We start from the raw sequence: 14,134 nt of genomic DNA, 5'->3' as shown, positions 1-14,134 counted from the left end.
TTTGCCCCAGAATGTTGTGCTGAACCAATTAAATGCCAACGAATATCTTATGCCTATACAATACCCAGAGTGAGTGAGTGAGTGAGTGAGTGAGTGAGTGAGTGAGTGAGTGTGTGTGTATATATATATATATATATATATAAACACCTGCCCCACACATCTCCCTTGAAATTAACCCTCACCTTAAATGCAAACCCTCTGGAATTAGACATCTCAACCCTAGAGTAGACAGAAAATATCTTTCAATCTATGCCTCTCAATCTTATAAATCTTAATCATATCTCCACTCAGCCTCAGTGATTATAAAAAGTAGATGAGTTTTGAAAATTGCTTTTCAAAAAGAATGGTTCCCATCATCATTTTCCAGAGAGAACAGCATCTCCACCAAGACTAATACAATAATTATCTTAGTAAAGTGTGCAGTTTGGTTACATATCAGTATTAAGATATAGATGAGTTAAACTGAAGACTACTTAACACTACATAATTAATAATCAGATACAAAAGATACATTAAAAGGTTTTAATACATTTGTACAAAAACTTTTACATTAGGCTTTGTTTATAAAGCTCTCAGTAGCTCAATATGAAAATACGGTGCCATACATAACAAGTTCATAAACTTTTATTAATGCACAATAATCCACCATTAGCTCCTTGTATTGCATGGATGAGTAGCTGTTCAAATTTCAGATTTATTCTAGATCAAATAAAAAGATTCTCACTAATGTTTTATAGATTGTGTACATTGATTTTCAGTAAATTATGACATGATTCAGGTTGATTTTTCAATTTAAAAACAGATGATTAGCTAAACAAAATTAAATTGAAGTACTTTAAGATGTACAGTGCAATATTTGAACAGTGTAACTGTTATGGTTCCACACTTGTGACAAAACTTCAAAGCAACTTAAAAATTGCAGTGCGAGCATGACAGCATTAATAAACAATGAAACAAATTGGTTAGGACTTTGACTAAATATACCATCACTGAAGTGGTACTATTTAACTATACAATATAAAAGTGGCAGTCATTTTTCTTTTAAGATTAACTCTGAAAACAAAAAAAAGTAATTACTTAAGGTACTAAAAACAATACACATTTTTTTTCAGTGTACTACTTCGATAATACATAATCACACAATACCCAAGCAGGAAATAACTTAGAATGCAAGAACTGTACAATAGGTTTTAAGCAATTTCAGTACACGGAAAAACAATTACTTCACCGGGAAGAAGTTTAAATGTGGTCACAGGTATATTCTCTCTATACATACAGTATATATATATATCATAAAAAATAACTCATTCAAAATGTAGTTCTTACGTACTCAGACCAAAAGAAAATTAGCGCACAGCCTGGCATGTGCCTCTGCATGCATTTCTTTGAACAGTTAAACAGACTGTACATCGTAAAAAAATAAATAAAACACTATCAACAAGCCAAATAAGTTAAGAACCAGGACAAGCTACAATATACACACTGAACATCAGTCTTTCAGAACTAAAATTGGATGCTAACAGAAGGGTGATGCTGTTGGATCGAAAGTCTTGAACATTTCCTTCAGTGGTTTTTTACCCTTTTTACTGCTTAAATCATCTTCCTCCGCTTGGTTAGAAGGTCCAGAATGTTTAGTTTGTCTTGGGTCACTGTACTGTGGTCTGATAAGGCCAGCTAAAGCCTGGATTGGTAGGTTATGCACCGCAGGAGCAGAGGCAGTAGATGCTTGGACAGCTCCCGTCTTTGACTGTGATCTGTATATGTCTGATTTCTCTGGACCAACATCAGTTATATCCTCTGCACCAGTGCTTTCCTGCACCACTGAAGATTTATGCAATGATGATGTATCAGACTGAACAATTTCTGGTTTTATGGGATCTTTAAGCACATTAAGTTTTTTTACTTGCTCTCCTTCCTTAGAGGAATCTGCTTGTGTAGTTAAAACTGAAGTCACTAGACTTTGAGAAGTCTGCGTCCGTGGATCATAAAGACTAATGCCGCTGAGCAAAGTGCTTGGGGATCCAATCCCAATGCCACCTGCAGATAATTTGGGAGCATATGGAGGAAGTGTGGTCTGATCTATCTTAACAGAAACTTGTGTTAAACTGCTACTTGCTTTCGATAAGCGAGGATCTACTCGTGTAGAATGGGATTCTCTTGTAGCAGTGTCGGTGTTGTTTTTCTGCAGTCTAGGATCTGACGACTTTTGTAATCGTGGGTCTAAAGGTCTTTCAGAGGAAGCCCTCACGTCCACATTCTTCTCTGTACCTTTTATTGCACTATTCTCCTTAGACCGTGCAGACAACCGTGGGTCAGCAATTTGTCGAGAGTCACTTGTAATACTCATAGCTCTATTCAGGCGTTGATTGGCTATTAGTGGAGGGAGAGGCAAATTTATTGAAGACACCGGATCTGGTTTTGGCAAAGGTAGGGGAAGGAGATCTTCAGGTGTCCAAATAACAAGTTTTGCAAAGTTAGGTTTAGACAGAGTTATGTCCATCTTGATGTGGCTAAACTGCTTCAGCTGACAGCGTGGATCCCGCAAGGTTGCACCAGGAATAGTCTCTAAAGGTATTATGGCAGCTTTTTCCCTCAGTTCTCGTTCTGTGTCTTCATCATCATCCAGCCCTTGTTGCTTGTTTGATATAGGATGAGACTCCTGTTTGGGACTCTCACTGACAGACAAACTTACACTGGTATTCTCATGTACTTTAATTTTCCTTGGATCTCTTGCTAATCTTGGATCAGCAGAGACTTCTGAAGATTTCTTGACTTCTGCCTTACCCTGACGCAGATCAGGTCTTGATCGAAGATCTGTGTGTTTATTTTCAGAGGTCTTATCTTTCCCAAGTCTTGGATCCATGTAAATGTAAGATGATTGTTCTGCTGTAGGAAGCTGTTGGTTCTTCATAATCTCACTTTGTTTCTTCAGTGTTTTCAATATAGATTTTACACTGCTGCCATCCTCCTCTTCATCACTCGAATACCAATTTACAGTCTCATCTGAAATGATTTAGAAAGAGAAATTCTACTAGGAAGCTTCAAATACTTATGATTAACCCATACCAAAAAAAATATACAAGCAGCAATTTAGAATAACTCTGCCACTTTTGAACTTGATAATGCTGCTCCAAACGCAGCCACAAGGAGGATCATAACAAAGGCAACAGTTAAACAGCCAAATGTTGTACTTGTGCATAAATGCTCATACCAATAGAATCAAAATGAATAAAGATTTTAGTACAGCAAATTTAACAGTATTGTAGCTAAATAAGAAATCATAAACACAACATCTTGAATTTCTGTCTTGAAGGCAGAAATCTTTCCACTCCTTTAAATGTTTTTATTAGGTTAACTTTCCACCTCTTCAAGAAGAACCCTTGTAAAATAGTTACAAACTTTCAGTTCTGCATCACTTCATGCCTCATGCCTTTAAATCTTTTCTTTATACTAGATCATAACACAGTACTCCAAGTAATTTATGTAATTTATGGCTGAAATGTCAAAACAAATATTTTGCATGTACCTTTACTAGAGACAACAAAAAAAAATCTTAAAAACTGGGAAGAGGTAAATTGAGTGACGAACAAAATAAATTTAAAAATAGCAACAGAAATTACTGGGACTAAAAATTAATTATCCAGTTCCACTGGAATTGATGATCCCAGTACAGAGATATCAGAATCCTTCACTCTCAGATTCTAAAACAGACCTAGTATTTTTGGAGGTAATAAATGCAACAGCTGGAGCCTAGACAACAGCTCCACTATCTGTGCCTGTGTCACCCACTAAAATATTTTTCAATTTTAGAATGTTGTAACCATAAAAGTAGATGGAGCGGGATCCGGCAGCAGTAATAAGATACCTCACAGTATTGTTTCACAAATCAAGAGTCCTTGGGGTTAGAAGACATTATCATATACAAAGCCTATGGAAAGGACAGAAGGTTGTAGAAGCCATACTTTTCAGGTTGGTAAGCTTTTAGTCCTGTTGGCTATAAAGATTAACTACCTACATTGAAACAATATACATTTATCAAGTATCTTCATACAAATGTGGGCAGAAGGACCTGTATTGTGCTGTAGGTTTTCTACATTTCTAAAGCTGGGAAATTATGAGGATGGCACAACAGACTTGTTAAGCAAGTTGGAAGAAATAAAATGGCATTTTAATGGGGGGGGGGGGGAAGGAGATGAAATGGGAAGAAATCATTATATCTATTGTTAGAGATCTGGGTGTGTTTGTACATGAAGCAAAGTTAACCTTCAAATAAAGAAGGAATATATTGGTGAATATACAGGTTTATATTATAAATGGTTGCTTTTAAATAGTGCCTTCCACTACCTTAGGATATTCTGATAAACCCAGTGAACAATGTAATTGGGGTTGAGATATGGTTACACTACAACAATATCTCAATCCCAAACAGTGCAATGTGATAACAAACTTGCAAGAATCAGATAAATATTAATGACCAGGCCAACAAAGATAACTGCTTTTGTCCTCCGTGTAATACTACCTTGGGATCTTAGTATCACGTTACATCTGAAAGTTAACACTTCTGTCTATGCAGATCATTTTCAATACTGCACTAGAATATCTGTCTAGATATTTATGACAAGATTTCTCAGACTTGTAGCAATGACAGGCAGCAATTTAGAAGTGGGAATACTACCCACTGTGTTAGGGCTACTAAGTGGAAGTCTTGCTTTTAATTGTACAGGTCTTTTGAAAGATCACACATGGAAAAAGATGCAAACTTATTGTCTCCTTACCCAAGGTACTTGCTAGTGAAATACAGAAATTCACAGAAACATGGGGATTAACCCATGAAGAGAGTGAGGATACCCTAGATTCTCCATCATTAAGAATGAGGCAGTCAGTAAACAAGTGATAGTGGGTGAAAGGCTAAGAAATTATTTCCCCTGGTCCAAGATGCTAAAAACCTGGCTGAAATGGTACACTACTTAGGACAAACAAGAAATTTCATCACTCAGAGGGATGTGAATCTTTGATACTCTGATAATGGGTTGAGGGTGCAACTCAACTGTTTAAGGTAGAGATGCATGCTAATAATTTTAAAATTCCTTAGATAAGATCATTGTTCAAATTCAGTTGCAAGATGTAGATGTTGCTCATCAGGCCATTATTTATCATCCATCTACAAATAGCTACTCAACTCAGTTTCTTACTAGAACAAGTAAGTGGACAGACAAGAATCAACAGCACTCAGGTCAGGCTGGATAGATGCAAATGTTCTTCCCTTCCTAAGTGCTTAATAAATCAAATTAAGGCCCTTGATCATAAACAAAAGACTCAAGTTAACAGCATCTGTTAATACTAACCTTCATCTCTGTTCTGTAGCAACTGTGACTGTTTATTGTCAGAACCTCCCTCTTCCTGCTGCTTTTGCTTAATTCTGAGAAATAGAGCTTTCTGTTTGGCTGGAAGGAAGTCTGGAACATTAACAGTAGGCTTTCGACCTGTTGAACTGCTGGCATCAGATTCAGTGTCACTTTCTTTTGAATCATCTGTGCCCAAGAAAGACTGATGATCTCTCTGCTCAGATGCTGAATTTGATACTCCATCTGCATATTTTTAAAAACAAGTGTTTTTGTAAGTCAGTAAGACATTGCCAGTGGATTACTATTTTATGTACAAACATCTTTTGCAGTTAAATTATTCAGATTAATAGTTAAAATTGGTTGCCTTCATATTTGTTTACAAGGCAGTGAAGGCACGCAATTTGAAAATAGGATTCTTTCTTCTATACAGTGGTGCACCACACCCTCACAATGCGGAATTAAGAACAAACTACTTTAACTTAAATCGCCTTCCTAAAGGGCTGAAAGAGATGTATCAAATTGCAAAGATTATAGAACACAAGAACATGCTATTCATCAACAACATCCATGTTATTCATACTCCACCTGAACCTGCTCTCACCATAAACCTTCATTCCCTCTCTTTCATAACACAGGAGTTCAAAGCAAAAATAAATCACATTAAATTCTAATTGTTTTAATAACTTTTGCTAGAGCAATTATCCCAATGGCAAAATTTGTTTCAACTGTAAAAGAATCCCAGTATTTAGTTGAAAGCAGATTTATACAAAAACATTTTGCTCTCTCAACACATTCTGAAAAAAGGCTTACACAACATTTTCAATTATGAAACAATTTATACCGTACCTCCCATATGATTTTCTTGTTCTACATTATGCATTGATGGCTGCGAATAATAAGAGCTATAGAAGTCTCCAGGGTTTTGGATTTGCTGGTATGGGATGTCTTGCTGATATGCCACATCTTGTTGGTATGTCATATCTTGCTGGTAACTAACTTTTTGCTGCATTTGTTGAGATCCATCAGATGTAAACTGTGGGTGAGCTTGACTTTGTGATGGTGGTGGTACCTGATGCTCCATGGGCATGTTCATCATCGGTCCCTGAAATCCCATCTGACCTGGAGCTCCATTTGGTCTCTGATTTATTGGTGGACCTGGAAATCCTGGTGGAGGAGGCAAACCTGGATGTCCTGGAGGGAGTGATGCTTCAGCTTGGTCCTGTAAAACTTGCTGTCCAGATACATTTGGTGGTACAATAGATCCAGGCATACCTTGTGTACCTGACATATTATGTGGAGCTGCAGGGCAAGAAGGACCAAAACCACCTGGAGAATCTGGAGGCCCATTGGGTCCCGGAGGCATCATGTTTTGATCAGGACCTGGACCTGATCCATACATCTGAGAGGGAGGTGGTTGGTCTTCGTCAAATGAAGCATGGGTGGGTGATGAGCTATTATAAAACTGGGGCCTAGAAGAAAATGATTTAACAATTAGAAAGCATTCTTCGCAGAAACAAGTAGTGATAACAATTTAAACTACTGATTAGTATCTTTGTTACCATCCATTTCCACCACACTAATTTCTTAATATTTCATTCTTGTAGATTATAGCAATTGCATCACATCTATTCTGAAAAAAATATTTTCTTCAGCATCCTCAAGAATAATCTAGTTTACTTAGCACCACCCCATTAAAAAAAATACACTGATAGTATATAATTGTAAGCTCATACACAGAAAATAATTTGCTGCAGTTTTAAAATGAATGCACACCGGGATACCCAAATTGTGTGACTTCTCAGCTTTTCAACTTGATGAGGGAAAACAAGAAATTTACATAAAAACAAACCATATCCAAAATTGATCATTTCAAACTGCTCAACGAACAATTTAACAAGCAATGAGGGTAGGTGCTTCCATTACAGCATTTAAATTCTAAAGCCTAGTGTTTTCTAAACAAATATACACTGCACATGATAGATTTTATAGAATGAAATATGGTAATATGACATCAGTCATTAATATAAACTACAGAACATTTTCTCTACAAAACAATTGGTTGATATTTTAAATAAAGCTACAGAATAGTTGAGGTAAACAACTTTGATCTTGCATTACGTAAAAAAGGAATTAGCCCCAATATATTCAAAAGCAACATTATTTCAGGGCTCCCTGCTACTTTGTTTCAAAGTTAAAATGCATTTTAATTCCCAATTAGCTAATATCTATACAAAATCAATAACTGAATTAATATGAACTAAAACCACTTCTAGCACTAATGTATTAATCTTGGTAATAAGCTGGATAACACATATTGGAATGAGGATACCTTTAACTCATGCGAACAATTACACACAAATGATAAACTGAAGAGTTTTGTACAGCTCTTAAACATCTATACAAATAGGTGTACATATCCAGAATGTAAGAGTTGTAAACTCTTGATCCAAATCATTGGCTTATATTTCAAGCTTTGACATCTTAAAATATACGTACCTCAGTCCCATCTTATGAGCAAAAACATCAGTTGGTTGTACAACAATATCAAAGATGGAGGGAATCTTTCTCCCTGGTGAAGAGGGCGGTTGTGGCTGGTTGTTAGGTGGACCCATTGGTAATTGGCCAGAAAAGTTTGGTGGCTGTGGAGGAGTTGGTAATAAACCAACCCCAGGTGGTGGTTTTGGGAGAGGACTAATGCCTTGTTTTCTAAGCTCTTCTATTTCAAGTTTGTCATCATCTTCGTGATATACATAATCATAATCATAATGATCAAAGTCATTGGTATTGCTGTGGTCTTTGTTGTCATCATAATTTACATTTTCATTGTTCAGCACCTGACAAAATGCAGTGAATATTTAGTCATGCAGGCATGGGTTCATGCATGTAATACATAAGCATACTTTTCCAACAGTTAACTTAGGTTAAGAATACACATTTAAGAAAAATATCTCCAGAAATTAATGGTATTGCAGCAGCAGTGGAAAACTTCAACCACTACTATCATTCCTTCTGGGTATATAATGTACAACCACAAAAACATAAAACAGGCACCTCTTTGGAATAGACAATGAATTAGTTTTCAACTTATCCACAATACAGTTAAAGTAGATAATGTAAATGAATCAGCAACTCAATTTTAGCTGAAAAATTTTAGTTGAATATGGAATTGATTCTCTCTACCCCACTCTCTGCTATCCTGTTTGGTATTTAATCACTCTGACAATTCAAATACAAAATATAATACTTAACTATTCTAGTGTTCAATCAAGTACCAGAAAATAAGGACAGCAATAGAAATCAAAACTGTTCTGAGACTAGCTTTAGTATTGTTATTACCATTGAATAACTGAAATGGCAATTTATGATACATTTTGCTTTTAAATTGACACTAACCTTATCTAACAATTCCCTCGTTTCTTCAGTTAGTGGAGCATGTGAGAACTTGCAGTTATCACCTTGATAGCACTTTGCTCCTGTATGGTAGAATTTACATGGATATTCACGTACATTAAAATACATTAAGGAATGTAATTGAGTGAAACAGAACATAAGAAAATGAGAATTTTTTGTACCTGAAGTAAATTTGCCTATTAATAAAGCTAAATTGAACAATGGTATGAAATATGTTTACAGAAATTACATTTTAAAAGTATAAATTTTTTTAAAAATCTGTTAAGTACACTCAGACCTTGCATAATACCACCCCGCACTGCGTTGATTGTTGCATCACGGCTATTCAATTGTTAACTGAAATTTTTAAATTGACAAAAATTCATTTGAAACAACTGGTGAGAGCCTTAATAATGAAGAACTTCAAGAATCAGTGAACCTGAGGACACAGATGGAGAAGAGCAAGACACCTCACCACAATATTTCTCTGCACGAGCATCACCACAATTACACACATCATGGACCAATTAATTGATAACGACCTTGACTGGGAACAAAGCAATAAGACAGAGGTGTTCTTGACATGATTTCCTGCTACCGGGAACTGCTTCATGAGAGGAAACTCAAGGGCAGTCAAATCTTGACACCTACTTGAAGAAGCCAAAGTTAGAGGAGGACCCACAGCCTCCTCTAAGATGTAACCACCACCCACTTCCCTCCACTGCTGCTGTAATGTGTTGCTGCTCCACTGATGTATGGGTTAGGCCTATTTGCAGGTTTGTTACTCCATGAATTACTGTGTATACATAAAACATCATACCTTTCCGGTTTGATTTTTAAAAAAAAATCACACATCCAGTTATGTAATGTTATAATGACCCCACATAGCGCTGATTTACATTTGTCTAGATGATTTCAAACTGCATTTTTTGAGAATTTGGAATTCAGAGCCAATGTATATTCAATTTCCAAATGGAATGCAGGGGTATCAAAATACAAATAAAATATGAAGCATGTGGAATACAGTAAATGATAAACTTCAGTTTCAGCACACATTTATCTTATTGAGTTAGTTAAAGCAGGTATTTAAGAGTACGAAGCTAAATAAGAAAAAATGAATAGGATCACATTTTATTCAATACAGAGATAAAAGGATATCATGCATGAAAATGCAGTTGTCTCCCTTGGTGCAAAATCCATTAAGATAGAACTTGCAGATATCCTTCTTCTTTTGTATGACTACATCATGACTGTATCTGCATTGATCCCCCTGTTTTATAAAGTCAAAATTACATACATAAGTCATGGCTGGAAATGATTGAAAAAAGACTGAAAACTAGACAATCAGAAAAATAACAAATTTGAAAAATATAGGAAAATTTGAGACAGGAGCTGTTCTAAAAGTGTAATTATGATAATTCAGAACCATTAACAACCCCCATAGCCCCATTCTCCATTACTCTGATCTATTCTTCACCAGTTATAGTCTAATCATTTATTTTGATAACACTTCTGGAATTGTTATATTTCAGTATTAAAATTGAGTCAGATTGAAAACCAATCAGGAAGCCCTTCTCTTTAATAAGAGAATGCCATTATTAAGGAGTTTTAAACTAATCCTCAGCTATAAAAATTCAACACATGAAAAAGTATGACATGGGTGTATGAGAGATCCTGTCTCTTCCAAAACACTTAACAGCCAGTTCTTCCGAAGTGAGTCAATGTTACATAAATTAACTGGAAATTGTGTTGTCTACAGAACTGAATTTCTAAAATGCAATTTTTATCCACTCCAGAAACTAGGTCACACAGAGTTAAACTCATCGAATGTTTTAGTTTATAAACAAACCTCTAATGGCACCATTCCTCTTGCTATACTGTGTAAAATTCCTTACTTTAAATTACAAAGTTGACAGTTTGGAATTTAACATTTAGTGGATATTGCAATTGATGCTATTAACTCAACAAGTTATATTGCCAATTGTAGAATGCTAAAACATTCATCTTCTCTGGATGCTTTAAATTATATTTCTATTCACAATGATGAAATTTTGTTATGAACAAAGTTTGAAATTTTTTTTAATGTAATGATCATGCAAGACAAGAATCTACCTTTGTAGGATTAAGTGGGTAAAGAGGAGGATAATGAGGTTCCTATATGCTTTATATTTATTCTAATTAAACCCATCTACAAGAACATCCAGAAATTTTGTAAAGAAAACATACCCTGGTACAACGGCCCTCCAGAAAATATTTGCATATGCCTCCTTTCCTATTCTTTTCACCTGTGCTAGGATATGAAAAATCTTGATTCTTCCTCTTTTTCCGGGCAAAATTCACATTTCCATAACCGTCCTGCAAGATCAACAAAAGTGCTTAAGACAATTTTCACCCCTTGTTTATTACTTCTGAATCAAAGTATTCAACAACAGGGTGAAGCAGAAGTCTCAATCTATAATAAATTAAGTTACTGTTTAAATAATTGCAAAATTTTACATTCATTTAAAATAACTGAATTGACTATTTCTTACATACTTTGGACATAAGTAAAAATCTTTATATCATGTCTCTATCTAAATGTGCAATTATAATAATTTATAATAAATACAACAGTCAACATAATATATAGTACAGTCAAATCAGCACGAGTTCATCAGTCTGAATGCCTGGTGAAAGAAGTTGTCCCCGGAGCCTGTTGGTCCTGGCTTTTATGCTGCGGTACCGCTTCCTGGATCGTAGCAGCTGGAATAGATTGTGGTTGGGATGGCTTGGGTCCCCAATGATCCTACGGGCCCTTTTTACACACCTATCCTTGTAAATGTCCTGAATCATGGAAAGTTCACAACTACAGATGTGCTGGGCTGTCCACACCACTCTCTGCAGAGTCCTACGATTAAGGGAGGTACAGTTCCCATATCAGACTGTGATGTAGCCGATGAGGATGCTCTCAATTGTGCCCCTAATGGAAGTTCTTAGGATTTGGGCATCCATACCAAGCTTCCTCAACCGTCTGAGGTGAAAGAGGCACTGTTGTGCCTTTTTCACCGCATAGCTGATGTGAACAGACCACGTGATGTCCTTGGTGATGTGGATGTCGAGCAACTTGAAGCTGTTTATCCTCTCAACCCCAGATCCATTGACGTCAATAGGAGTTAGCCCGTCTCCATTCCTCCTGTAACCCACAACCAGCTCCTTTGTTTTTGTGACATCGAGGGAGAGGTTGTTTTCTTGACACCACTGTATCAGAGATGTCTTCTTCCCTGTTGGCCACCTTGTTATTGTTTGAGATCAGGCTAATCAATGTAGAGTCATTGGCAAATTTAATTAGCAGATTGGAGCTGTAGGTGGCAATACAGTCATGGATATACAGGGAGTAAGGGAGGGGACTCAATATGCATCCCCGAGGGCTCCTGTATTACTATTCAATATGCAGTGGCATGCAAAAGTTGGGCACCCCAGTCAAAACTTCTGTTGCTGTGAATAGCTAAGCAAGTAAAAAATGACCTGATTTCCAAAAGGCATAAAGTTAAAGATGACACATTTCTTTAATATTTTAAGCAAGATTACTTTGTTATTTCCATCTTTTATAGTTTCAAAGTAACAAAAAAGGAAAAGGGCCCGAAGCAAAAGTTTGGGCACCCTGCATGGTCAGTACTTAGTAACACCCCCTTTGGCAAGTATCACAGCTTCTAAACACTTTCTGTAGCCAGGTAAGAGTCTTTCAATTCTTGTTTGGGGGATTTTCACCCATTCTTCCTTGCAAATGGCTTTTAGTTCTATGAGATTCTTGGGCCATCTTGCATGCACTGCTCATTTGAGGTCCATCCATAGATTTTCGATGATGTTTAGGTCGGGGGACTGTGAGGGCCGTGACAAAACCTTCAGCTTGCACCTCTTGAGGTAGTCCATTGTGGATCTTGAAGAGTGTTTAGGATCATTATCTTGTTGTAGAAGCCATCCTCTTCTCATCTTCAGCTTTTTAAAAAATTTACAGACGGTATGATGTTTGCTTCCAGAATTTGCTGGTATTTAATTGAATTCATTCTTCCCTCTACCAGTGAAATATTCCCCATGCCACTGGCTGCAACACAAGCCCAAAGCAAGATCGATCCACCCCTGTGCTTAACAGTTGGAGAGGTGTTCTTTTCATGAAATTCTGTACCCTTTTTTCTCCAATCATACATTTGCTCATTGGGGCCAAAAAGTTCTATTTTAACTTCAATCAGTCCACAGTACTTGTTTCCAAAATGCATCGGGCTTGTTTAGATGTTCTTTTGCAAACTTCTGACGCTGAATTTTGCGGTGAGGACGCAAGAAAGGTTTTCTTCTGATGACTCATCCATGAAAGTCATATTTGTGCAGGTGTCGTTACACAGTAGAACAGTGCACCACCAATCCAAAGTCTGCTAAATCTTCCTGAAGGTCTTTTGCAGTCAAACAGGAGTTCTGATTTGCCTTTCTAGCAATCCTACGAACAGTTCTTCTCAGGAAGTTTTCTTGGTCTTCCAGACCTCAACTTGACTGTTAACTGCCATTTCTTAAATACATTACGAATTGAGGAAATGGCTACCTGAAAACGCTTTGCTATCTTCTTATAGCCTTCTCCTCCTTTGTGGGCATCATTTATTTTAATTTTCAGAGTGCTAGGTAGCTGCTTAGCGAAGCCCATGGCTGCTGATTGTTGGGACAAGGTTTGAGGAGTCAGGGTATTTATAAAGCTTTGAAATTTGCATCAACTGGCCTTTCCTAACGATGACTGTGAACAAGCCATAGCCCTAACAAGTTAATTAAGGTTTGAGACCTTGGTAAAAGTTATCTGAGAGCTCAAATCTCTTGGGGTGCCCAAACATGTGCATGGTGCTCCTTTCCTTTTTTTCCCCCACTCTAAAATTGGACAAAACATAAATAATACACTAATCTTGCTTAAAATGTTGAAAAGAATGTTTCATCTTTAACTTTATGACTTTTGGTGATCAGTTCATCTTCTACTCACTTAACCATTCATAGTAACAGAAATTTTGACCGGGGTGCCCAAACTTTTGCATGCCACTGTAAATGTTTTTACAATGCAATATCAACACAATGAGACAAATTTACTTAACACTTGGAGAAGAATGAGCTGATAAACCAAAGTCAACCAAGAACACATTTAACTAACACATTTTGAAGTAAACAAGGGTAGAGAAACTGATTTTTAAAAGGTGTTTGATAGCCTATGACACAATGAGCTTGCTAGCAAAATATTAATCTCGTTCAATTAAAGGGCCAGAGTAACGAGGGATAAAACATTGAGCGCATTAGTAAATGGTGGTTTAGTCAGATTGAAGGATGATGTACAGCTACAATTCCTAAACTTTGTTCCAAGGGCAACTGCTCCATGTAATGTATATTAGTGAATT

General features: G+C 36.6%; 1 protein-coding gene across 3 annotated transcripts in view; it reads right to left on the bottom strand.

Annotated features, from left to right (window-relative positions):
- Positions 1–508: 508 nt before the first annotated feature.
- zc3h6 (zinc finger CCCH-type containing 6) overlaps positions 509–14,134 on the bottom strand; it is a 35,870-nt gene continuing 22,244 nt past the window's right edge. For all 3 annotated transcript variants that reach the window (XM_073055988.1, XM_073055989.1, XM_073055990.1), the window contains exons 7-13: positions 10,962–11,090; positions 9,894–10,005; positions 8,739–8,848; positions 7,842–8,179; positions 6,192–6,814; positions 5,346–5,588; positions 509–3,003 (exon numbers count right to left, since the gene is read on the bottom strand). In XM_073055988.1, coding sequence (XP_072912089.1) covers positions 1,517–3,003; positions 5,346–5,588; positions 6,192–6,814; positions 7,842–8,179; positions 8,739–8,848; positions 9,894–10,005; positions 10,962–11,090 — 3,042 coding nt within the window. In that variant the 3' untranslated portion in view covers positions 509–1,516. The remainder of the gene's footprint in view (positions 3,004–5,345; positions 5,589–6,191; positions 6,815–7,841; positions 8,180–8,738; positions 8,849–9,893; positions 10,006–10,961; positions 11,091–14,134) is intronic.

This window comes from Hemitrygon akajei, chromosome 9 (assembly GCF_048418815.1).
Source record: "Hemitrygon akajei chromosome 9, sHemAka1.3, whole genome shotgun sequence".
Lineage (NCBI taxonomy): Eukaryota > Metazoa > Chordata > Chondrichthyes > Myliobatiformes > Dasyatidae > Hemitrygon > Hemitrygon akajei.
Note: the sequence above shows the minus strand (reverse complement) of the source record. Positions and strands in the feature narration are given on the sequence as shown.